Here is a 27,212-nt window from a genome sequence, read left to right as displayed (position 1 = left end):
GCCATCTAAACTGAACCGTCTGGTATTACATAATCCATAATACAGCAAGATAATGGACCAAGTTCATCTGTTCTAGGATCAAACAACACTAAATAATGCATGAACTTGATAATAATCCAAAAACCTAACATCAATGCTAGCATTTAGTTAAGACCACCAAACAATCTTCCCGAAGCTGCAACGACCTTAAGTTTAATAGTGTCTAATGATATAAAGAGCCTGTTTGGATGGGCTTATGCCTATAAGCTGCAAACAGCTTATAAGCTAAAAAAAAATAAGTTGGGTAGTCTAAGCTGTTTTCAGCTTATAAGCTGCTTTAGATAAGCTAAGTCAAATGGGCCCAATTATTTTTTTGAGCTTATTTTAAGCACAAAATGACTTTAAGCTGGCCAGCCAAACACTCAAAAAAGCTGAAAACAGCTTATAAGCAACTTATAAGCCAATCCAAACGGGCTCAAACACTAAAATGAATAACACGTAGAATTATTTCACTTAGTTAACTCTATATAACATTTTCTGTTTCAAATTACCACAACTCATGGGCGAATTTCACAAATATAACAGATGCAGATAATTCGAAACTCAGAACTAAAAACAGCTATCAACAGCAACAACGTAGATCTAATAGAGCCGAAGCACGAATAATAAGAAAACACAAATCTATTTTTTTTTAAAAAGGGATATCAGAATCAGAATTCGATGCCATTTAGGTCAAAACCTCTATTCAATGTTACTGAAATTTAAACTTAAAACTTAAACCATTACGAACTCCGAAATACATTCTACTTGGATCTCTGTCTCATCTTTCGGCGCTTCCTCTTCAATCTCCTCATACGCTTCTTCTTCCACTGAACAAAAACAAAGCAACACAAAAATCAACGCAATTGACCAAACAAAAATTACCGAATAACTGAAAATTGATGAAATTGAGCATACAAAAATTACAGAATTAGTGAAAATTGAAAACAAAAAATCGTTGCTCTATATAATCATATATATATAATTAAATGAAATTTAATTAACTGTCTATTTTAGTTACCACTGCTCATGAACTAATTTCAGAAATATACATATGGATACAGATAATTCAAAACAAGCTTTAAAAAATTACAGAATTAGTGAAAATTGAAAACAAAAAATCGTTGCTCTATATAATTAATTTCATTTACTTACCCGTCTATTTCAGGTACCACAGCTTGTAAGATAATTTCACAAATATATATGGATACAGATAATTCAAAACAAAATAAAAAAAAAAAACACAGATACATAAATAAAACACAAAATGACGAAATTTAGCATTAAAAAATTACGTATATATGGATACAGATAATTCAAAACAAAATATATATATATATATATATATATATATATATATATACAAAACAAAAATTGACGAACTTGAGCATAAAAAATTACGGAATATATGTGAACTTTGAGAATTTTTATGCTAAGAAATTGATGTTACCTTAGCTCTCATGTTGAATCAAAGAGTTTTTTTTTTTTTTGCTACTTCTTAGAGCAAAATCTATTGAAGAAAAAAGATAGGGCAGTAATGGAAGGAAGTGAGGTTAGGGTTTTGGATGGTTTATATAAGGAAATTGTAGAGTTGGGCCAAAAGGTAATTGGACTTGGGTCCAGTTATTGGGCCCAAAATAAAATGCTTCGGGTAATTTCCACTTTTGGCCCTATTTTGTGCTGGTTTTTTTATTTTTAGCCCTCGTGACTAGGCCTGTGGACGGTGGTTTTGTTCGGTTCTGTTCGATTTTGGCCATTATCGATTTAAACTTTTGAATTTCTATTTTTTGAAATTCTCAATAGAACTTGATCCTTTCTAGGTCCAATTTTGTGCTTGTCTTTTATTTTCATCCCTTATGACTAGGCCTGTGGACGGTTCGGTTCGATTAGATTTTGGCCATCATCGATTTAAAATTTTGAATTTTGGTTTTCTGAAATTCTTAACAGAACCCGATCCTTTCAAGGTCAAATTTTTTGCTGGTCTTTAATTTTTAGCCCTCATGACTAGGACTATGGACGGTTCGGTTCGGTTCGATTAGATTTTAGCCATCATCGATTTAAAATTTTGAATTTTGATTTTCTAAAATTCTCAATTGAACTCGATCCATTCAAGGTCCAATTTTGTGCTGGTCTATAATTTTTACCCTTCATGAATAGGTCTGTGGAGGTGAGGTGAGGTTCGATTGGATTTTGGCCATCATCGATTTAAAATTTCAATTTTCTGAAATTCTCAACCGAACTCGATCCATTCTAGGTCCAATTTTGTGATGGTCTTTAATTTTCATTCCTCATGACAAACAACTTTTTGGCGGAGCATAAGTTTATTTTTTCGTATCATAACATCCCATAAATTATACCTTATGACTAATAGCATGTTTGGTCAAGCTTATAGGAGGAAAAAGTGGTTATTTAAAAAAAAAAAAAAATAAGAAGTGAGGTGTTTGACCAAAGCTTTTGTAGAAATAATTGTTTTTGGGGAGTGATGAGAGTTGTTTTTTTCTTTTTCAAAAGCACTTTTGAGAAAATTATTTTTTAAAAGTTTGGACAAACACTAATTGCGGCTCAAAAGTGTTTTTAAAATTAATTGGACAAATGCAAACTATTTCTCACCAAAAATACTTTTTGAAAAGCAATTTTGAAAAAGAAAAAAATTCAAAATAAGCTTATTTCAGAAGCTTGGCCAAACAGGCTATAAAGAACTCATACATTGCTAGGTATAAATTAGACTGCCAAAAGTTAAAAATTAAAGACCATCCCATTTTAGGGAAAAAGACATACAATGGCCAAAGTAATCCCACATTTGGGCCTATCATGAGCTGGCCGGCTGACACAAACTATTCCCAAGCACTGGCCGGCCCAGCAGCCCAAATGCCTTTAAAAAAAAAAACAGGCTTTCTGTCGCCACTAAAAGTCCGCTGCAAAAATAGGACTATTTGTGGCAACTACCACTAAAGATCAATTTCTTTTTTAAGTGGCAATTAAAAAAATCCCCACTAAACGTTAAAATTCATATTGAGCCTTCAACAAATGTTTCAAAACATGTATAATATATGTATACTTATACAATGATTGAACTTTCAAAAAATATTCCAAAACATGTATAATATGTGTATATTTATACGTTGATTGAGCCTTCAAAAAATATCTCAAAACATGTATAATAATACTTATGATACATTTTCTATACATATACAGTAGAGATACATATTTTATACAACAATTATACATTTTATATACTAAAGTAACCATCATAAAAAACTTAACAAACTAAAATATATCAACTACAAACTAATAAAATTAGTAAGTATACATTAATTATACGTTAATTATACATTTATCATACATATATTATACAATAATGATACAGTTTCTATACGTATGATTACATTTTCTATACATATATAGTAGTGATACATATTCTATACAACAATGATACGGTTTCTATACGTATATGTATGATATATTTTTTATACGTATGATAAACTTTCTATACAAGAATGATATAGTTTATATACATATGCAGGAATTATATATATACACTTTCTATACAAGAATGATACAGGTTATATACACTTTCTATACAAGAATGATATAGTTTATATACATATGCTGGAATTATATATACACTTTCTATACAAGAATGATACAGTTTATATACACTTTCTATACAAGAATGATACAACTAATATATTGTATATGTATGATACATTGTCTAGACATATGATACACTTTTTATACAAGAATGATACAATTTATATACACTTTCTGTACAAGAATGATACAGTTTATACATAAATTATACAACAATGATACATTTTCTATACTTATGTATCGAATATGTATAATATGTGAACCATTAGTGTATAATCAATGTATAACTAATATATAATCTGTGTATGATTAGTGAGTATACGTTGATGATATATTTATTATACACAAATTACACAACAATGATACAAACCTATGATACATTTTCCATAGATATGCGGTAGGGATATATATTCTATACAACAATGATACTTTTTTATACATTTTCTACACATAGTTGATCTTTAGTGGCTTTTACGGAAAAAAAAAATGACTTTAGTGGCAACTAAAGTCGTCACAAATAGTCCTTTTTTTTTGCAGCGGACTTTCATTAGTTGCCACAAAAGGTCCCGCTGGCTACACTTTGGGTTTGGAGAAACATGGGCCATCCGATAGGAATAGTTTGGGCGGATGGCCCTTTATGTTCTTTTGTCCCCATTTTAAGCATAAATCGTGCAATTTCTTGAAACGCTTCTTGTGGTTTTGAATGGGTCCAAATCTCCGGCCCAAATAAGTGAGCAATCTATAACTCATAGAGTATGGAGTGGATGGGATGGGTCATTCGCACAAATGTCCTTATTAGGGGTTGGTCATTAGTTTTTTGTCCTTTAAATTGCTAGTCTTTAATTTTTGGCCTTTGGCATTTTAAGTAGTCGAAAATACCCCTGAGATTCTGGGTTCGAACCCCAGTAGATTATAAAAGAAAATATGCAAGGCAGAATTTCGTAGAAAATTGGCCTATTCAGGCAAAAGTTAGACCTGAAATCCTAGCAGAGTAAAAAAAAATTGTAAGGCGAGTTATGCCTTAAGGCATAGTTTTTGTATAGAAGTTATGCCTGAAGGCATAACTTTACCTCTTGTCCGGCATGACTTTTGCCTTAGGCATAACTTAGAACTACAGAAGTTATGCTGAAGTTATGCATTATAAGGCCTAACTTGGAACTACAACATTACTAAGTTAGGCCTTACTTTTGCAAAACCTTACCTTGCGAAATTGTGTTATTTTACTGAGCCGAGTTTGAACCCAGACCTCGGGATATTTTAGGCCACTTTTTTAGGCGAAGGACAAAAATTAAAGACCAACGCATTTGATTGGCAATCCGCGCAAAAAAAAAAGGGATGGGATGGATCATGACATTAGACGTAAATCGATTTGGGTTCAGTTATTGGGCCCAAAGCAAAATGCTTCTTGTGGTGAGGGCTGCATATCGGTCGGTTCGGTTCGGGTTTCAAAATTATCGGTTTAACTTATTGGTTATCGGTTTGTAGACATATTAAACCGTTAAAGAACCGTTAAAATATCGGTTAATCGGTTATCGGTTAATCGGTTGTTGTATGTTATCGGTTCGGTTATCGGTTTAACCGTTAAGATTTCACACAACAAAAAAATGGCTTGACCACAATATGGATGGTGACTGGTTAAAATTGAGAGGTAATTGGTAGATTTATCTCGCTTAATCATGATTTATAATTGACAATGGGTTTCAACCCACAAAAAGATCAAGAAGGGGTACTTCCAACACTCTGACGCACAATCCAGGAGCCCTGCATAAAAAAGGTCAAAATTTTAAGCACATTCACATTGCAATGAAGTCACAGAAGTAAAGGAAGACAGAAAGCTGAGGTGCACTATTTGTCTTTTGCTTGAAGCAAATTGCAATTTGCAATAAAGCTGAGGTGCACTATTTGTGGCATGAATGTCCTTTGGCATGATAAAAAGGATCTACAACAGACTTCAACGATACCAATTGTGCAATCATATAAAACAAAAATGACAATTGCAGTAGAAGGAGCTCTGCACTATGCCTGCGAAGCTTTTAGATGTTCCTATGCAACCAGGAAAGGTAGAGAGAGCACACAAAAGCGCAAACAGAAATTAATTCGAGACTGAAAAATGTAAGAAATTGAAAGAAGAATCAGCTATCCTTATTCTTTTCCTACTTTTTAATTTTTGAAGGGAAGGGAAATGGTGGCGTGTATTGCAATAGAGTGGCCAATCAAGAAAAACTGAGAAATTACATTTTGTTTTGTTCAATTGGAAAGGAATGTATAGATTTCACTCTGTTGGGCACTTTCTTTCCTCACAGAAGGAAAATTGTTTAGCTGAAGGTTGATGAATGAACATCTATCCACGCAGATCATGATTGAACATTGATAACAAATAGAATACCCATTCATATTGCCATACCTTGTTTGTATCCTGGAAAGAATTGACACCAGGTAGTTTATCCACATCAGGTACAAACACTTTCTTTAAGAGAATGTCTCCATTTTGAACAATCCGTAGTCCAATTTTGTTTTCTATTTTAGTATCTTGCAGTCCTGGAGCATCCTTTTTTACTATGAAACTGAGACAAAGGCAAAAACCAATTATGAGAAATAAACTAAGATGGTCAACATTCACTTTATTTATATAACTTAACTATGACATAGAGTCATACTCCTACATCGATAATGGCTATCGAGCAGGTTTAAATCAATCACTAGAAGGTATAAATATAGATACAGGACAATACTTCTATGGAACGACAAATACAAATTCTAAAGAAATAATCAAAAAACCACTGGTAAATATCACAATACTTCTATGGAAACAATGTGTCAATGATACCTAAATTTTAAAAGAAGCAAACAGTCTATCAGGCAATCAATTTCAAAAATTAACAATACTTACCAATAGTGAGCATTGCTAAAGATGAATGCACCAAAATGAATGTAGAGCAACTTGCATCAACTCTGGCAACTTCTGCTGCAGCAACAGCACTTCCAGTTATTGAGAAACCTGGACAACCATACCCCTGATGTCAAGTGAATATTTCCAATGCTGATCCCAAGTGAATATTTCGACTCTGCTTTCCAGTTCTCTTCAACTCCATGAATAAACAAGCTTATGACATTCTAAAAGGAAACATGTAGTAATTTTTCCTTCCATTTAATCTCATAAAAATGCAGCACCACAACACCAAAAATCTAGCAATGCACAAGTATACAGTCTAATAAGGCTAGGCTGCCATCAACATTTGAAAACATATTAGCACCAGATAAAAGATAAGTTACCATTCCATATTAATAACTTCAAAACTGAAAGTAGCTAATGCAAGTGGTGTTGTAGTTAGCAATAATTTGTCTAGCACCATCAGAATTTCAGAAAACCAAAAACAACAGTCAAACTGTCAAAGAACCTGAAAATTAATCCAAACATAGTCCTAATAGTTCTAGTCAAGTCAACAAAACAAAAACCACAATTAATGCACTGCATGGTGCACCATCCATCATCATTTTCTTCAAGCTTTTCATAATGATCCCAAACAGGTGATCGAGCTTTAGGACCACAAAGTTGAGGCATTGTTAAACCTAATTAACATAGAAACAGAGAAAGTATCAGTTGATGGCTTAATGTCTACAACACTGGAAAGATTAAGAAAAAAGTAACATATTGTCTTCCTAAAGAGAAAAGGAACTACAAACAATATCACAAAGTGAATATAGAAAGGAAGAGAAAATATTTGGAATCAGCAAATGTAATATCCAAGATAGGAGTTGAATAATTAACTTACCAAAGTTTCATGTCTTAACAATCTACACTTCTACATGTCATCAACAAAAGGTTCTTTTCCAAGATTGGCCATATCTAAAGAGAATTATATTAACAAGTCAAGCAACAATAATATTAAATAAATTATTTATAATTTTACATCAATACAAGGTTCTTGTCTTACCTTTTTCAAGTTGCTCGAGGGAATCTAAATCTTCCTTAATGCTTACGGGCGTTGGTTCACTCCGAATCCAATCTTGAAGGCACACTAGAGCTTGTACCCAATATTTATCAAATTTCAGCTTCATCGTCTTTGCCATTTCACCCAAAACAATATCTTCATGTGATGTCAATTTTGTCAAGTAAACAGCAACTCGACAAATTTCAAGAAAATAAAAATTTGATGTAACATAAAGTGATCCAGAAACCTTCTCAGTAAGCTTGAAAAACATTTCAAGAAATTTTGCAATTCTTTTTACACTCTCCCAATCACTATTCAAAAGTGTACATGCAGGACTTCCATCGATAGTATCAATAAACTCAAGATGATGTGACAAGCCAATATCACGATCGGCATAATCTGAAATTGCACCCTCATATTCAATAGCCCTATTCAACATCAAGTAGGTGGAATTCCACTTTGTGGGAACATCTAAGCATAAAGATTTCTTAACAAGATTTACATCTTCACAACATTCATGAAACTTCCCCCACCTAGCAGAAGACTGCCTAATGTATCTCACTGTTTGCCTAACTCTTTTAATAGACTCAATTGATTCTTTTATACCATCTCGAACAACAAGATTTATAATATGAGCCATACACCTCACGTGAAGGTGAGTACCAGTCATAAGATTGGTCCCCCATTTAGTTAATTGCTTAGACAACTCTTTCACTGTCACATCATTTGAACTAGCATTGTCAACTGTAACAGTGAAAATCTTTTGTAACCCCCACTCCTGCAAACACTTACTAATAGCCTTTGCCATGTCTTCACCTCTATGACTAGAAATTGGACAAAAATTGATAATCCTTTTATGCAATTTCCACTTACTATCAATCCAGTGAGCTGTAATAGCCATATAATTAATTCTTTGCAAGGAAGTCCAAGTATCAGTAGTAAGACACACTCTCTGTTGTGTTTCCTTAAACTCAATCATCAATTTTTGTTTCTCTTCATCAAAAAAATTAAAACAATCATGAGTGACAATAGTACAGGAAGGAATCTGGAAAAAAGGTTGTGCCACTTTCATAAAATTTTTGAAACCTTCTTTTTCGACAAATCTAAAAGGAAGTTCATCGATAATTACCATACGACACAAAGCCTTTCTACAGGTTTCTTGATCAAATTTCCATGCTGCAACAACTACATCACCCTTGTCACCCACCTTAACAGATTTAAACACTAATTGTGCTTAATTAGTATCAACATTACGAGGAATCTTTTTACATTTGGGTATATGACCAAGCATTCCCCCTGTACCATGGTCTTTTGTGTCAGCAAAATATTCTTTTTTACAGAATTTACACACCCTTCTCATTTCCATCAGGATCAATAACTGGATCAAAATAAGTCCACGCAACAGACCTTTTTCTCCTTTCTTTCCTTTTTTTGGACTGAACTGTTTGAGTTTGACTTGTTTTTTAGTTAGAAGCTCCACTTTCACCAACTACTTTATCAATTATCATATTTTCAGCCATGTGTTTGTATCACTGTGAATTATGATTTTTCAAAAAAAAAATAAAAAAAATTAATCAAACACATGACAGCGAGCAAACAAAACATAAAAATCCAAATAGCACAAAACAAAACAAACGTTCGTTATCTCGAATGAAATCCAAAGGAAAAGAAGAGGAGAATCAGAAACTTACCGGAAACTGATTGAATTGCCGAAACTGAGAATGACGATTATATAGAGCAGAATATAGAGCTGCACGAGATACAAAATAATCATTAGTTTTTTTGTGATAAAATAGAAGGAAAGGCTTAAATTCCTTTATTGCACATTCTTGAAAAAGTAGAAATTTCTGCATATATCCAAAAGAAGACATATATAGAAGCATTCTTACGAGAAAAATAAAACAAACTACCAAAAGAATAAGACGAAATGGAGCTTAAGTGTTCAGATTCCATTTGGATTTTGTGTAACTTGAGTTCAATTCATCTAACATTGTAAAGAAATAACACAAAAATTAAGTAGAGAACCCTTTTTGCAAGCAATGCTTCAACCAAAAACAGAAATTGCACAAATTATTACCAGGTTTGCAACATTAACAGCAAAAAAAACAAACCCATAACCAAAAACTCAATTTGCAAGCAATACAAGAAAAAATTCCCACTATTTCTCAACCCAACAAAGAAAAGACATTAAATTTACAATTCTAAGGAAGTGATTTCCCAAATTTCCCAACCCCAACAAAAACCCCATAACAGAGGAGTAAGAATTGAAAACGTACCTGTTCGTGAAAGAGCCAGAAATCGTCAAAGAAGAGGCAAGAAAAAGAGGGGCTTGAGAATCATGTGAATGAGTAAGACGTAAGAGGCTTGAGACTTAAAGAGAGGCAAAAAGGCTGTGTTATGAAATGAAATGAAGTAACCCTAATTGTAGTGTAAGTGACTTAATATTTATGAAAGGGTAGAAGTGTAATTAATTAAATTGTTATCGGGTTATCGGGTAACCCGTTAACAAAAATGGTCAACCCGCGACCCGACCCAATAAGCCAATAACCCAAAAACACCACCCGGTACCCGAACCGGTAATCCATTAACCCGAACCATTAACCTAATAACCCAATAATCAGTTCGGGTTATCGGTTTAACCGTTAACATGCACAACCCTACTTGTGGTTTTGAATGGGTCCAAATCTCCGCACAAATAGGATTTTGTTGCCTTGTTGGTGTTACTATTTAAAATTTAACCTCATTAAGAAAAATAGTGCAAAAATAATTATATTCAAAATAAAAGCAATGGTGAGTCACCAAGATTTTTATTTGATATTGGGCAAGACTTCCTTAAAAGCAAACTATGGTGATCGTTAGGATTTTGGCCACAAATCCTGACGAATAGCTAGAATTTAGTTTCACAAGACTTGCACTAATAACAAGTTATGGAAATATTTAGAATTTAGCGAGAAATCCAAACGATAATTATAATTTGTGTAGAAACTTTAGCACCATGTTTTTGCTTGATACATAATTTTTCAAATCAAATCCAAGTGACTTCAAATTTGATATTCAACCTTGTAATCCTAGTCCCAACAATTTTAGGATAAAGACAGACAAAAATGATTGAAGGCATCTGTCATTTGTGCTTGAAGTTCAGGTAAGCCTAACTTTAGACACCACATGTCTGAAGTTGTTTCAAAGTGGCTAAAAGTGCAAAAAATTTAAATTGAGGACATAATTTAAATAGTGACGCCAAAATCTGGTATATGTGCTCAATTCACCCCTAAAAGTAATATAGGTAACTGCTAACAAACGTGGGATTACTAACCTGACAAAAGTTTAACTTATACACCAACAATGTAAAAAGTTCTACACCATTATGCCTTATTTACCAGGTATAGCAGGTACCTATCTTATTTTTGAGATCATAAATATATTTATCTATAAAAGGTTGCATATAAATATCTTTTGAGTGACCGGATAGTGTAAACAGATTTTTTACACTATCTATGCATATACGTTAAACTCTCTGAAAAATAACACACGTTACTGTTATAATATGCTAGGTATCGTAAGTGTAAAATTGTTTACTTTGTCATTGTATACAAGTTAAAAGGTAAAAGGACCAAATTTGAACTTGAATAGTGAGAAACGGTCCATATGTGCCTTTCATTAATAGTTGAGGTCAGATCTACTTTTCTCATTAAAAAAGTGGCCAGATTTTCCTTTACTAACTTAGAGAGAAGCTTTTCAACACGTGAGCGTTTGTTACAAGAAAAAATGATCAACTTACCCTTGAACTATGCGAATTAATAATAAGACGGAAAATCCTGAAATTTTTAAATTGTCCAAATTTGACCATTATTTTTCTCAATCGTGCACCACCTCTGATATGATTCTCAATGGCTCGAGTGCATTTATAGAGCCTATGATTCGAGGTGGAGCTCAACTTAGAATCTATGATCTTCATTGGAGCTTATTCACCACATTTGGAGCGTTTCAAAGGGCCTCAAGTGTGTATTTTCACACTACATACTTGATGATGATCATTGATGAGAGCCAAGTCTCTATGAGCTTCATAGAGGTGGAATCCTACAAGGTTTGGGAGATTGCTTGGTTGGGAGATTTAGAGCTCGATGTGGCTATTTGCGCAAAAGGGCTATTTGTGCAAGTGGCTACTTGGCGCAAGGAAGGTTAGGCTTGCAAGAAGGCCATGCATGCAAGGTTGATTAGAGGGCCATCTATGCAAGGAGGGACGTGTTTGGCTATTGAAGGTCAATCCTTGAATTGAAGACTACACTAAGAAGACTAGCTAAACAAGGCCCTTGCCTCATTAATGACATTTTTGTAATAACTTAGTCTTCTTTAGTCTAGGAGTATAAATACTAGACTTAGACATTTCATGAGAAAAGGCCATAAAATTCCCTTATCTATGGGAGTAGGTCTAAAATGGTCCCTTAACTATACACTTACCGGTTTTAGTCCTTTAACTATTCAAAAACTTATCAAATTTGGTCTCTGTCTATTTTTTATACAAACAGCGTACAAACTCATAAACCTCCGTGAGATTAATGTTAAACCATTCTTCAAACCTGTCTCTCTCTCTCCCCGCTACTTTTTCCTCGAGTTCCTCTTGTTAAAAAAAAAAAGAGCATTCTGGCACTGGTGTCACTCTCGAGTCTCTGAAATTCGAAAAGACAAACTCAGGCACACAATTTCCGTAACCATTCTTCTCAAACACTACTAAAAAACTGGCAAAACCCGACGGATTGCGTCGGTTATTTTTGCGCAAAAATGCGCGAAAAAATATAATTATTTTCTAAAATAAACCGATCGAGTCCGTCAGTTTTTTTTTTTTAAAAATTTTAATAAAAAAACTGACCGACTCCGTCAGTTTTTAGAGCGAAAAAACAGTATAAATTAAATCAATGTAAGTATATGAATAAAGAATATCAGTAGTCTAGTGGTAAACAGTATAAATTAAATCAATGTAAGTATATGAACAAAGAATATCAGTAGTCTAGTGGTAAAGCCCTTTAATGCCAAGGAACATACCCGGGTTCTATTCCAAGTTCCTACATTTCATTCTTTAATTTAAAAAAAAAAAACCCAACGAGAGTCCGTCGGTTTTTTTTTTTTTTTTTTTTTACAAAACCGATGGACTCCGTCAGTTTTCCGTCGGTTACGAAAAGCGAGAGAGAACTTGAGGAAAAAAGTTGAGGTTAAAGAATGAACTTGAGGGAAAAGAAGCGGGGAGAGAGAGAGAGAGAGAGAGAGACAGGTTTGAGGAATGGTTTAACATTAATCTCACGGAGGTTTATGGGTTTGTATGTTGTTTGTATAAAAAATAGACGGAGACCAAATTTGATAGGTTTTTGAATAGTTAAAGGACTAAAACCGGTAAGTGTATAGTTAAGAGACCATTTTAGACCTACTCCCATAGATAAGGGACTATTTATGGCCTTTTCTCGACATTTCATTTACTTAGATTATGTTGAATGATGAATTGAGATACTCCTTTGGAGATAGATTGTTTAGCGTAGTAGCTTTAGGGTTAGTTATTATAATGGTGGATTCCATTGTTGGTCTTTGAACCTTTAATTCCATTGATTTCATGAAGAGTTGTTCATTTGTGGATTCATTTGAATCACTCTTGCCTTGATTTCAAATAATATAGGTTCTTTTAGGATTGAATTAGATGGGGAGGTGTTGGATTTAATATATCCAAGGTTGCCCATAAATTCACCCTAATTGGGTCTTGCTTTTATCCTCTTTTCTCATCTATTTTCTTCAATTCTCATCCCAATTTCTTGTTATCCTTTAATTCCGCGTTTTAGTGTTGAATTGGTGTTATTCCCCAATTCAAATCGTATCATTTGGTATCAGATCTTAGGCTATAGGTTTGTTTCCCCAATCCTTAATCCTAGGTTCGTAAATCGAAAATTCAAAAAAAAAAAAACCGAAATTGTTCTTGTGTTGTTTTGGTGGATTTGAGGTCCTTGATATTGAAAACCTCTTAATCCGAAATTTGAGAGTATTTGGACAAGTTTGGAGTAATCCACCATTGGAGGACCTTCAAGCTTTGAAGAACACAAAGTGGGTTTGTTGATTGGAAGTTTGATTGAGCTTAAATTGTATTGGTTTTGTTCTACAAGTCAAAAGGAGCATAGATCTCGAAATTGAATGTATTTGGACAAGATTTGAATCAATCACCATTGAAAACTTTCAAGCTTTTGAAGAACTTGAAGAACACAAAATGGATCTGGTGATTAAGGATGAAATTGGCTTCAATTGATAGTGGGTCTTGTTCTCCTAATTGAAGGGAACTTAGATCCGAAATTTGGGAGGAAACAGAGTTGATTTGGGCATACATTGAATTTTGAATTGTTCTTAGTGTTCTTGAGAACATTCAAATCTTCAAGAGAAAGAAGACACTAAAAAGGGGTCTTTGATCCAAAATTCTTCAAGTAAAGAGGTCAAAAAGTGTGTGGGCCCAAGTAAGTATCCAAAGAAAAAAATCAGAAATACTTGAGTCTTATTTTCTGATTTTTGCAAATAAAATAAAATAAAATAAATGCCACGTTAGCAGCCTGACGCGCTTCAGCAGGCGCACGGCCCACAGATTCAGAGAGTAGATTTAAAAAAAAAAAAGCCTCAATTTTTTCTAAGTGTTGGCAGATTTTGATCCAACTTTAAGGGGGCATATATTTATGTGTATAAGGAGTTACGGGACCCATAATATACCTAAATTCAAGTTCGGAGAGTCTACTTTCCAAATCAACAAGCCGTTCGTCAATCAGAGCTATGTAGAAACAGCTATGTTCGTTTTAAAAAGCTGCTGCAAGCAGTTCCGAATTTTCTAAGTGTTAGCCAAAAACTTCTCAAATTTGTCTAAGTGTTTGGCCAAGGTTTTTCACTTCTTTTTCTCATTTCTTTGATTCTCCTAGCTAATTAACAACTAGTAATTGATCCTTACTTGGTTGTTAATTAGTTCTTGAGTCCGTATTTCTTTCGTGCCAATTCTTTTTAAGTTTTTCTTGTTTTTATTTCGTTGGAACTTCTTTGGCTCTTTCCGTTAGTTTTTGAGTCGTCCGTCATTCATTAAACAAGAATACATTCTTCCACAAAGCTTAGCAACCTTGTGAATTGATTTGGGATAAGAGGTTCTTTACCAACTTTGGAAGAAGCACTAGGTTGAGAGGTAAGGTGAGTGCAAATACGAGTGACGTGAGGAATTTTTTGCTACTAACGTGTTTGCTAGTTTTTGCAGGTACAATATTTAAGTTAGGGAATTTGGCATTGCCTCCTTGTAGTATCGAGGCGTACATGACTCAACTTGTGCAAGAAAGAGAGAACCTATTAATTGCAAATGTGCAAAATTCCAATGTGGAGTGGCCAACCTTGGGTCCAAAATCAAATGAAGAAGGTTACTTCGAATGGGAACACAAGTTGGATGAGCTTTTTGAATGTTACCACTACTTGGAAAAAGAGAAAGTGGAGCTAGCTTTTAGCACCCTCAAAGGGATTCTTATAAAGCATTGGGAGCATGAGAAAGGAAGGGGGAACCTAATTGAGACTTGGAGTGCCTTAAAGGAATTTTGGAGGTGTCGCTTTGTCAATCCATATGGAAAGAAAAAAGACACCAAGCACATTCCTAACCCTTCGAAGGGCATTTTGGGAGCTCATTCCTTTTTCAAAGAACATGAGAGATACAAAATTGAGAGAAGTAAGGGAGAGTTATGTGACAACTCTAGAGCGGAAAAAGGAGAGGTTGTGCGGAGTAACGTGAGGGAGTTTTCACAACATCATTCTAACCTTTTTACTTCTTCATCTTGTTATGAAGACTTTTTTTTAGGTACTCAAGGAGATCAATTACTAAAGAAGTCTTCATGTGAAGAACTCCTATGCTTGAAAGCAAGAATGGAGGCCAAGACCACCCCTCCAATTGGTCAAGTGAGCTTACCATTGGTAGCTCAAAGTAAAGAAGATCCTTTGAATGCACATCGAGGTAAAGAAGCTTATCCTAATACTCCTACTTCTTTAAGTGATCTTGATGCCGGATTGAGTATGAAAGATAGTTTACCATGCATTAAGCTTAATGACTCTTACCATGTATTGAGCTTAATTGGTCTTTGATGAATATTGACAATGTGGTTGATAGGGGTGCTCCAACACTAGTTGATCCTATTGATGACCAAATTGAATCTTCTTGTGAGGTCAATTTGTATCCACCTAGTGTTGACACTTGTGATTTGCATTTTAGTAAATTGTCACGTGATATGATAGCTCACCCACTAGTTGATCGTAGAGATGACTGAATTGACTCTTCTAGTAAGATCAATTTGTGTCCAACTAGTGTGGGTATTTGTCTAGATCAGTTTGCTTATGATGATAGTCCACTAATTGAGGATTTGTGTGTTGTGCTTAATAAACCTCATTTTAGTGATGATGTTGATAGAGTTGATCACTTATCTAGTTATGTGCATAAAAATGATTGGAAAAATGACATTTGTCCTTATGACAGTGGAATTGCATGTTTTGAACCTTCATCGTTTAATGATTGTCCTCTCATTAGAGATAATGCCTTATTTGAAGTTGACATGACTTGTGTAAATGATGTACCTCGTAGGGTGTATGGTAATGTTGAGCATGTAGTTTCCTTTGGAGACTATAATGTATTTTGTAACCCACTATGGGATAATGATGAACTTAGTCTTGATGACAAACACGGGGTGGGTGAAGTTCTTGACACCATCCCCGAGGACGAGGAATCCTTCGTGAGGGTTTGTGACCCACTTGATGGACCAACGTCGAATTTGATAATGGCTTCCGAAAGTGAAGAGTGCTCTTTAAAGAAAGGGAGTGAGTTACATGAACAAGAGCACACTTCTTGGAAGGACTATGCTAGATCTCCTAACCTAAGGGATGGGGAGATGCTACTTTTAGCTTAGGATAGGTTAGATAACTCTTTCCCTTGTGATGGAAACCTTCCCTTGAAGGGAAATGACATGATAGCTGGGGAAGGATGTTTTGAAAATGAAGGTGAAACTTGTTTGCAAATTGTCACTTCTTCCATGAGTGCTCCAAATAGTAATGGCTTGCTTGAACTTGTGCTTGAACCCCATAATGAGTATATACTTGAGGTCAATTTAGTTAAAGAAGTTGTTTTGTGTGACGCCTTTCTTTATTACCTATTTGCCTATGATGATCTTTGGAGGGGTCAACTTCTCGGTGCCCTATATGTGGAGTCTTTCTTCACATTGATTATTGATGAGTGGTTATACCACAAGTTTGTGCATCCTTGGCATGTTGGTTGATTTGTTTGTGCTAACACTAACCCTCATGCTTTGAGGATCTTGCTTGCTGTTGTCTTCCCTTTGTTTTTGCTAGGTTTGGATTCGAGGACGAATCCTTTTAAAGAAGGGGAGGATGATATGATTATGATTGGCTCGAGTGCACATATAGAGCCTATGATTCGAGGTGGAGCTCAACTTAGAGTCTATGATCTTCATTGGAGCTTATTCACCACATTTGGAGCGTTTCAAAGGACCTCAAGTGTGTATTTCCACACTACATAATTGATGATGATCATTGATGAGAGCCAAGTCTCTACGAGCTTCATAGAGGTGGAATCCTACAAGGTTTGAGAGATTGCTTGGTTGGGAGATTTAGAGCTCGATGTGGCTATTTGCGTAAAGGGCTATTTGTGCAAGTGGCTACTTGGCGCAAGGAAGGTTAGACTTGCAAGAAGGCCATTCATGCAAGGTTGATTAGAGGGTCATCTATGCAAGGAGGGACGTGTTTGGCTATTGAAGGTCAATCCTTGAATTGAAGACTACACTAAGAAGACTAGCCAAACGAGGCCCTTGCCTCATTAATGATATTTTTGTAATAACTTAGTCTTCTTTTGTCTAGGAGTATAAATACTAGACTTAGACATTTCATTTACTTAGATTATGTTGAATAATGGTTGAGAAATTCCTTTGGAGATAGATTGTTTAGCTTAGTAGCTTTAGGGTTAGTTATTATAATGGTGGATTCCATTGTTGGTCTTTGAACCTTTAATTCCATTGATTTCATGAAGAGTTGTTCATTTGTGGATTCATTTGAATCACTCTTGCTTTGATTTCAAATAGTATAGGTTCTTTTAGGATTGAATTAGATCGGGAGGTGTTGGATTTAATATATCCAAGGTTGCCCATAAATTCACCCTAATTGGGTCTTGCTTTTATCCTCTTTTCTCATCCATTTTCTTCAATTCTCATCCCAATTTCTTGTTATCCTTTAATTCCGCGTTTTAGTGTTGAATTGGTGTTATTCCCCAATTCAAATCATATCAACCTCTCATACATCTAAACCAATTACCACCATAAAAAAAAAAGTTCAACTCCATCACCACTTCTCACTCTCACAAAAAAACACATCCACATAAAAATGATCCCACTAGGATGATTTCTCTCATACTCGTCCACTTTCCCGATCACCATTTTACCTTTACCCAAAGGCCACCAACCCTCAATCACATTAGGAGTTCGATATGATGCTTTGAAGCCGCTATTAGTAATAAGAGAAGGATTGGTGATAGAGTTGTGCCGATGGAGTTCCGGAATAGGTAGAATTCAACTTGATGATGCAATTTAATCATTATTTAAGTCTCGTTTGGGCTGATTTGAGACATATAGACACGACCATTTGAAGTTCTAGCTGCTGAAGAAGATAATGGTACTGCCACCAGAACAGTAATCTTGTTCTTCAAAGTTTAGAGGCAAATCTAGACAATTGTACTAAGTTTAAAGGCACATTTCACACCTTTCCCCTTTAATAATGTTCCACGTGTTGGATAGGTTCTATCATTAGTCAATAAGGGCAAACCTAGCTCATCTATGTATCAACAAAGATATATCTGATTCCAACTATTAATGGTGAATACATTTAGAGCATTTCGTAAAGTTCAAGGACAAAATTGACCATTTTTCTTAGGTTGAAGCCTTCATAGTGACTGATGTTCTTTTAGCTTGTGCATGCAGTGTACCAGCAGTCAAGAGACAATGTTTTTAGGCCTTGACCAATCTTAGAAAGCTTGAATAAGTGACACTTTGCCTTTGCCTATGGAGTTGGTCAGTGATTCACGAGCCTAGCAACTCCAAAGTGTTGGAAAGATCGAGCTTTACCTAAAACATGCAAGAAAAAGTGGAAGATAGTCACCCCAAAATAAGGGCTAAACAAGTGTTTCATAGGATCTAAAGCCTATATGTAAACTTTAAAGCATATCTGTCTTCTCTTCCAAATTCACGTGGCATCTCTGAAGGTAATAAGTAATACCTCCAACTCTTAGGTCATTGGACCTACATTAACCTACCAGAAAACAAATAAACATATTTGTAGACGGATGTAATTATAGTCATTGGACATGAGTTTGTTGAGATTTGTAAAAAAAAAAAAAATTAAAGTTGAAATTGTGCTTGGACATATAAACACAGTTAATGTTTTGTGAGTGAAACTTGGAAAAATTTAAAGAGCTCCTAAAAAATCTGTTTTTCAAGCTTCAAATTCTATATTTCAAATTTGAAGTTGAAATAATGAGTCAATTTAACAAATAAACTTAATTAATCTTTCATTTCACATATTCGGAGTCTTATCTATGGCCAAACAGGCTCAAAGGGTAAATGAATTTAGAGTTGCGAGATTTAATTTAGGTTCCACATTGATGTATTAATCAAGGACATTTCTCTTTAATAATTGCTCAAATCACTTGAAATTACAACTCAACTTAAAGACAGAAGTTGCTGTTGTGAGGTGAGGAAAAAATTTGTCTAATCTTGCGGTGCACTCATATCCGTTACGATAATGAAATGGAGTTCCAACTTGATTTAAAACTGATGCAAGATTCTGTACAACTTGCCCCAATAGCGGCATGAACGGACATTTTCATTATTTATGTATGTATGTTTTGAGACAAATATAGTAATTATTGTTCAAAAGCTAGCATTTTCATCAATTATAACACATTACTACATAACATACATGTGATTTTGTTGCATCTTCAAACTTACAAGCAAATAAAGGATGTTCTTGGGATACATGTGACATTGGGATCTTCTATATTGGCACTAAATAAATAATTCAATAATACAAAAAATCATAGTAGTATCCCACAATAGTGCCGTTCCCTTCACGAGACCTTTATTTCTGGCCCTTTTTACTGTGTTTGCGCTCTTTCTCATGCATGACTCTATTTCTGAGTTCCTTGAACCAAGGGATTCTCCTTTGACCTTGTGAATGAAAAGGAAAGAGTTCGAGGAGAATTTTGTGCACAACAATAATTCTCCATGTTATTTGAATTTAAGCGTCTTAGTTTGATCAAGTATGAAAATTAATTAATGCAGATATTTATTCACATATCTTTATCATATAGTACTAGCAAAGAAGTTAAGCTTATACATAGGAGTGTAAAAGTAGCCCATGAAAATATAACTTGTCCATTTATTGACTCAACACATTTTGATCCGTCCAGATTTATCCCCACTTCCATTTGACACACCTACTTATACATATTAAAACCACACTCTTTGGTTTCACTTCTCAACAACACATTATTTAGCTCAGCCAAAATGTTCACTTCTCCTTCTCCTCCGTCGCCACCACCAGTACTCCAATTAGTCAATAGCTCATTGTCACAATCTTCCAACTCACTAAAGAACATCATCCATAATATCCTATCTTATAACAACAACATAATGCTTGCAGCAATCATATCACTTCTTCTTGTAATCCTCTTTATTTTACTTCTACACATTTATGCCAAGTGGTTCTTAGTCGAAGCTCGCCATAGGAGTGTTCGAAACTCACTCTCTTCTCCTTTTCATAATTCTCATTCCTTCGTCGTTGATACAAACTTTGCTAGTTCTCCAACAAAGGGTCTCGAAAGATCAACGATTTCTTCAATCCCTTTGTTTGTGTACAAACACGAAAATGAGAAGCAGGAAGAATATGAGTTGGAATGTATTATATGTTTGTGTTTATTGGAAGATGAAGATGTTTATAGGAAGTTACCTAAGTGTAACCATGCATTTCATGTGGAGTGCATAGATATGTGGCTGTATTCACATTCCACGTGTCCAATTTGTCGAGCTCCTGTCCTGATTGACAAATGTGAATCCAAGATTTAGTGCAAGCGGGATCAGAATGATCGTGATCTTATTATACATAATATATATACGGGCGGAAGAGCCCCGGGTTTATTCCTCCACTATATCAAATATTTTAAATTTATTCTTTTGGTGTCATTCATACACTTACTATTAGCAAATTGTTTAGTATATATACGTGCAACGACTCAGCTCCTCATTTTGAGTATTTACATTCTAATTTACGTTACAAACATGCTTACAAGTTGATATTACCATCTATGACTTGTTGTGATGGTTTAATTCGGGTTGAGACTTGAGGATCAGTTCGGATGAATTTTGGAACACTTAGCAATCAAATTGTAATTATTGTTTTTTTCTGCTATTGGTGAGTAACCTGGAAGTGTATCGAGAAAGCGAAGCAAGGGCCAAGATTGTGAGGTGGGCTCCCTAGGCAAGCCCTAGCCATCTCAATCTCATGAAAGCGGATTTGGTTCGTTATACTCTTTCTATTTGAGTTTTTTTGACATTTTTTTGGAGAGTCAAACTTTTAAGTTTCGACCGTGTGTTTGAACATAGAATCTTCAATGTTTTTGAAATAAAATTTACATATTTGAAAATTACGTAAAAAGCACCATAAGTCTCCACAATTAATAATTTAAAATATCTAAAAGACATATGAAAATATTACGGTCAAAGAACAACTCATTTGACTCTCAAAAAGCGAAAGTGTCAAATAAATTGGGACAAAGGGAGTAGTAGGTTATCATTTTTTCTTTCTTCAGGTTATTGTGTGATCAATATTAAGTTATATATATTGAAAATTGAAAAAATTATTTATATTATCAGTATCATTTAATTTATTATTGCATGTTAGTTGTACAAATCATTCTGCAATAGTACATGAGTTTTTCAAGCGTAATCAAAATTTTGAAGTTGAAAATTCTAAAGTTTGTTAATTTTTGGTTGTTGAATCATATGAGTGACATTGTGCAAAGCTAAAATCGTGGTTATAGTTCGAATTATGAAATAAAAATAAAAAAGAAAAATAAAAGACCTGATTTTTTTAATGGAATCAGAAAAGGAGAAAGAAAAAAAAAGATACGAAGAAAAAGAAAGAAAGAACAAGATGCTGAAGCAAGGGATAGATAGATAGTGAACGTAATTAGTTCAATGGTATGGTTATAAATAGGTAGGCAAGGATAGTTATTTTAATTTCTGTGGGTAATTATGTACTCTTCCTGTTATTATATGTGTAATTTAAGCTGCGGTTATTTTTCAATCTCTCAAACCAAAGAAATGTTTTTGTGTTGGCCCAAGGTATTACCAGTGGCTATGAGTAAAAATTGTAGAAACAGGATACTATTAACCATAAGGAATAGTTTTGAACTTCTATCCTCGCTTAGCAAAATCTCTAAAAGTTGATTTTAACTTAAGTTGGACAAAACCCCTATTTGCCATGAGGCATAATTTATAATCGCAATGTCATATAAGTTAGTTTTGTCTATGAAACAAGAGTTTATTTCAATAAGTTACTGAGATAAAAGATGGTGTAATGTTTTGCCTATTGGGCAATAGTTTTCTACTATATTAACCGATTTACTTTTTAAAAAGTAATTGCGATCAAACTCAGTTGTAGTTTTTCAACAATAATTTGACAACATACCTCTTTAGTTAAAAAATGTAAATATTATTTTGTGGAAAGTGAAGGAAAAAGTGTTAACAATTAAACAATATATGCAACTTTTGTCAGTAAATCATAATTTGTGATCAATTTAACAAGATAGGTAAAATGAATATTATCAACTCTTACTCGCTTGTCATAATTTATGAATAATACACATATAATATTTGCCTACAAAGTGGCCAATTGAACATTTTCATTGTCTCTCGTTTATTAAAATATCATGAATTCTCGCCTCATATGCAAAACTAATATATGCCCATAACTTTGGTTTTATCGGCAACAAAAATGTTGCCTCGACAATTTGAAACAGAGATTAAGTTTTTAAAAATTGATCAAGAGGACCAAAAGTTAAAGACTACCCCTCACGATAGGGCCAATTTGCATGATTGTCGTTATTCGGGGGTGGTCTTTAATTTTTTCCCCTCAAATTGGTGGTCTTTAATTTTTGTCTCTCGCTACAAACTCCTTGGTTCCAGGTTCAAACCTCACTCCCCCCCCCCCCCCCCCCCAACCCCCGCAGAGACAAAAATTTAAAGTTTGGATTCTCAAGGCAGAGTTTGCCTCAAACTCTCCCTGACCAGGCAGAGTTTGATTGCAAACTCTCCTTTATCAGGCAGAGTTTGACTGCAAACACTCCCTTATCAGGCAGAGTTTGATTGCAAACTCTCCTTTATCAGGGAGAGTTTGACTGCAAACACTCCCTTATCAGGCAGAGTTTGATTGCAAACTCTACTTAAGGTAGAGATTTGCATTAAAACAATTTTTTTTTTTACTCAGTTGCAATTTTGCAAAACTCTGTCTTAAGGCCTAACTTTTGCCCAAATAGGCCTAATTTTGCTTTGAAACTCTATCTTGAGTTTTTTTTTTTTTTTTAATTTAGCAGGATTCGAACCCCAAAATCATGATATTAGGTGAAGGGAAAAAATTAAAGACCACCAATTTGAGGGACTAAAATTAAAAACCAATGCCTTTGAAGGACAATCCACGCAAAAACATGTAAAAATTATGAGCCAGTCATCAAATGGGCCTCTCCTTAGCCCATCTTCCTCTGTGATGTGAATGCTTAACAATTTCCTTTTAAGAATGTGTTTGAATAATTTTTTAGGAAAAAGACACAAATGGTCATTCGGGTGAAATTATTGACACACGGTGGCCTAAATTTTTAAATGACATGTTTTAGCCTTTTTAAAATAATTTCATTTTCTAGTCATTTTTCAACTAACTCCATATGTATATAAACTGTATCATTGTTGTATATGTATATGGCAATGATCAAAGACCGGAACCTTCATTGTCCGTGAAACCACCACCCATATTCCACCATGATACACATATTATACATTTTAATGAAATGAATCAGAAGCAAAACAGTAGCACGAAACAAGTGCAGCTCGTTTGGTGAAAACAAGCAGCAAACCCAACTTTTTTGGTGAAACAGCATGGTTTTTCTGGCAAGAAGCATAGACAAAATGGTCCTGAACCGGCAACTGAGTAGCATACATATGGACCAACATCATACTTTTGGTGTCATTCAGACACATACTATTAGCAAATTGTTTAGTATATATATGTGTAACAACTCAACCCCTCATTTTGAGTATTTGCATTCTAATTTACGTTACAAGCATGGTTACAAGTTGATATTACCATTTATGACTTGTTGTGATGGTTTAATTTGGGTTGAGACTTGAGGATCAGTTCGGATGAATTTTGGAACACTTAGCAATCAAATTGTAATTATTGTTTTTTTTCTGCTATTGGTGAGTAACCTGGAAGTGTATCGAGAAAGCGGAGCAAAGGCCAAGATGACAACCAAGGAGGACAAACCCTAGCCATCTCAGTCCCATGAAAGTGGATGTGGCTCGTTATACTCTTTCTGTCCCAATTTGTTTGACACTTTTTTTTTGTTTTGAGAGAGTCAAATTTCTTAGTTCTGACTGTGTGTTTGAACATAGAATCTTCAAATTTTTCGAAATAAAATTTATATATTTGAAAATTACGTAAAAAGCACCATAAGTTATCACAATTAATAATTTAAAATATCTAAAAGACATATGAAAACATTACGGTCAAAGAACAACTCATTTGACTCTCGAAAATCGAAAAGTGTCAAATAAATTGAGATGGAGGGAGTAGTAGGTTATCATTTTTTCTTTCTTCAGGATATTGTATGATCAATATTAAGTTATATATATTGAAAATTGAAAAAATTATTTATATTATCAGTATCATTTAATTTATTATTGCATGTTAGTTGTACAAATCATTCTGCAATAGTACATGAGTTTTTCAAGCGTAATCAAAATTTTGAAGTTGAAAATTCTAAAGTTTGTTAATTTTTGGTTGTTGAATCATATGAGTGACATTGTGCAAAGCTGAAATCGTGGTTATAGTTCGAATTATGAAATAAAATAAAAAAGAAAAATAAAAGACCTGATTTTTTTAATGGAATCAGAAAAGGAGAAAGAAAAAAAAAAACAGCAAAAGAAACGAAGAAAAAGAAAGAAAGAGAACAAGAAGATGAAGCAAGGGATAGATAGATAGTGAATGTAATTAGTTCAAGGGGCATGATTATAAATAGGTAGGCAAGAATAATTATTTTAATTTCTGTGGATAATTATGTACTCTTCCCGTTATTCTATTTAATTTTAAGCTGCGGTTTTTTTCCTATCTCTCAGACCAAAGAAATGTTTTTGGGTTGGCCCAAAGGTTTTACCAGTGGCTATGAGAAAAAATTGTAGAAACAGGATATTATTAAATATAAGGAATAGTTTTGAACATTTGTCCTTGCTTAACAAAATTTCTAAAAGTTGATCTTAACTTAAAAAAGTTCGTTGGACAATACTTCTATTTGTCATCAGGCATAAGTTATAATTGTAATGTCATATAAATTAGTTTTGCCTATGAAATAAGAGTTTGAAATATTTCAATAAGATGCCGAGATAAAAGACGGTGTAATGTATTGCTTATTGGGCAATAGTTTTCGATAGTATTAACTTAATTAATTTTTAAAAATTAATCATGATCAAAGGTAACTCCAATTGTTGAAGGCTATGGAGGCTGGGCTTTTCGAATGGAAATTGTACCATTAGAGTCCGCATATCCCGGATTTGGAGAATTAGTTGTAAGTTGCTCAAAGATGATTATCAGATACCTAAATTTGTTACAATAGCTTTTGATATTATCATTATAATTGCTTGCACGGTGTGGTAACGTATATCGGACCATATTAGTGTTCTTTAAAAAGTTTGATGAGGCAGATCATATTATTTAAGTCTTTTCGCTGTTTTCTTGGGTCTAATGAATTTTTTGACTGTTGTATATAAATAAATATGGTAAAGGGAATGTGGAGTTAATTATCATGATTAGAGGAGAGACACAGATGCTCCAGTGCGGAGGTGTGAGAGATTGGCTATGAACGGTTTCAGGAGAAGTAAAGGGAGGCCGAAGAAGTATTGGAGAGAGGTGATTAGACAAGATATGACACAGTTTCAGCTCACCGAGGACATGACCTTAGATAGAAGGTTGTGGAGAACTCAAATTAGGATAGAAGGCTAGGTGGCTTATCCTTTCACCATAGTAGTTGTAGTTTTGCTCATTTGTTTATTGCCATTTGATTTCTGCATTTGATTGCTGCTTATATATGTTGGGCCATTGTACTTTGGTTATCTTATTTATCTATAGTAGTTAATGCTCCTTTCTTTTTGGACTGTTCTACCATGACTTTCTCGCTTTTGTTATTCCTTGTTTTCATATTGTTTTCGATATGCTTGGCCCTATCTGACCTTTTGTCTTGTTTTCCTCTCTTGAGCCGAGGGTCTTTCGGAAACAGCCGCCCTACCTTTCAAGGTGGGGGTTAGGTCTGCGTACACTCTACCCTCCCCAGACCCCACATGGTGGGATTATACTGGGCTTCTTGTTGTTGTAAAATCATGATCAAATTCGATTAGAGTTTTTCAGCAATAATTTGACGACATACATCTTTAGTTAAAAAAAATGTAAATATTATATATTTTGTGGAAAGTGAAGGAAAAAAGTATGAACAGTTAAACAATATATGCAACTTATGCCAATACTTCATAACTTGTGATCACTTTAACACGATAGGTAGAATGAATATTATCAAGTCTTATCCGTTTGTCATAACTTATGAACAGTTGAACAACACATACAATATTTGCCTACGAAGCAGAACTCGTTGCCAATTGTATATGTTCACTGTCTATGGTTTATTAAAATATCATGAATTCTTGTTTCATATGCAAAACTAATTTATGCCAATAATTTTTGCTCAATTGACAACAAAAAATTTACCTCGACATTTTGAAGCAGAGATCAAGTTTTTAAAAATTGATCAAGAGGGCCAAAATTTTAAAGACTACACCTCATGAAAATTACATGTCATCAAATGGGCATCTACTTAGCCTATCTTCCTCTGTGATGTACTCCTCCTGTCCAAAATAATTGAGGATTTAGCCTTTAAAAGTTGATTCAAAATAATTGAGGTTTTTAGTCTATCAAGAAGGCATTTCATTCCTTTTTCTAATTTATCCATGACACATTCTTAATTCAATGAACAAATTTAATGTTTGTTATAGTTTTAAAACCCCGCTTAATTAAGGATATTTTAGTCAATGTATCTCTTAATTTTTAGGAATAAGTGAATTTCTTAATCCATGTGCCCAAGTCTAAAACCTCAATTATTTTTTATCGGAGGAAGTAAATGCTTAACAATTTCCTTTTAAGAATGTGTTTGAATATTTTTTTTTCCAGAAAAGAGTTGACATGATAATGTGTTCGGATAGTTGTATTTCTGTTTTCGAAAAAGAATTGATGCAATAATGTGTTTAGGTAGTTTTATTTTTCTTTTTG

At 34.1% G+C, this 27,212-nt stretch overlaps 1 protein-coding gene and 1 long non-coding RNA gene across 2 annotated transcripts; one reads left to right on the top strand and one right to left on the bottom strand.

The window, feature by feature from the left end:
* Positions 1 to 642: 642 nt before the first annotated feature.
* LOC132605793 (uncharacterized) lies at positions 643 to 1,606 on the bottom strand. Its single transcript, XR_009569463.1, has 2 exons — positions 1,469 to 1,606; positions 643 to 848 (listed from the first exon to the last, which is right to left on the bottom strand). It is a non-coding gene; the product is annotated as an uncharacterized LOC132605793 (long non-coding RNA).
* An 18,380-nt stretch (positions 1,607 to 19,986) lies between these two features.
* LOC132604961 (RING-H2 finger protein ATL63-like) lies at positions 19,987 to 21,133 on the top strand. Its single transcript, XM_060318308.1, has one exon. The coding sequence runs from the start codon at positions 20,138 to 20,140 to the stop codon at positions 20,693 to 20,695; it is 558 nt and encodes a 185-aa protein (XP_060174291.1). The 5' UTR covers positions 19,987 to 20,137; the 3' UTR covers positions 20,696 to 21,133.
* Positions 21,134 to 27,212: the final 6,079 nt, after the last annotated feature.

This window comes from Lycium barbarum, chromosome 8 (genome assembly GCF_019175385.1).
Source record: "Lycium barbarum isolate Lr01 chromosome 8, ASM1917538v2, whole genome shotgun sequence".
Lineage (NCBI taxonomy): Eukaryota > Viridiplantae > Streptophyta > Magnoliopsida > Solanales > Solanaceae > Lycium > Lycium barbarum.
The sequence above is the reverse complement of the archived record's forward strand: the minus strand, read 5'-3'. Positions and strand labels throughout refer to the sequence as shown.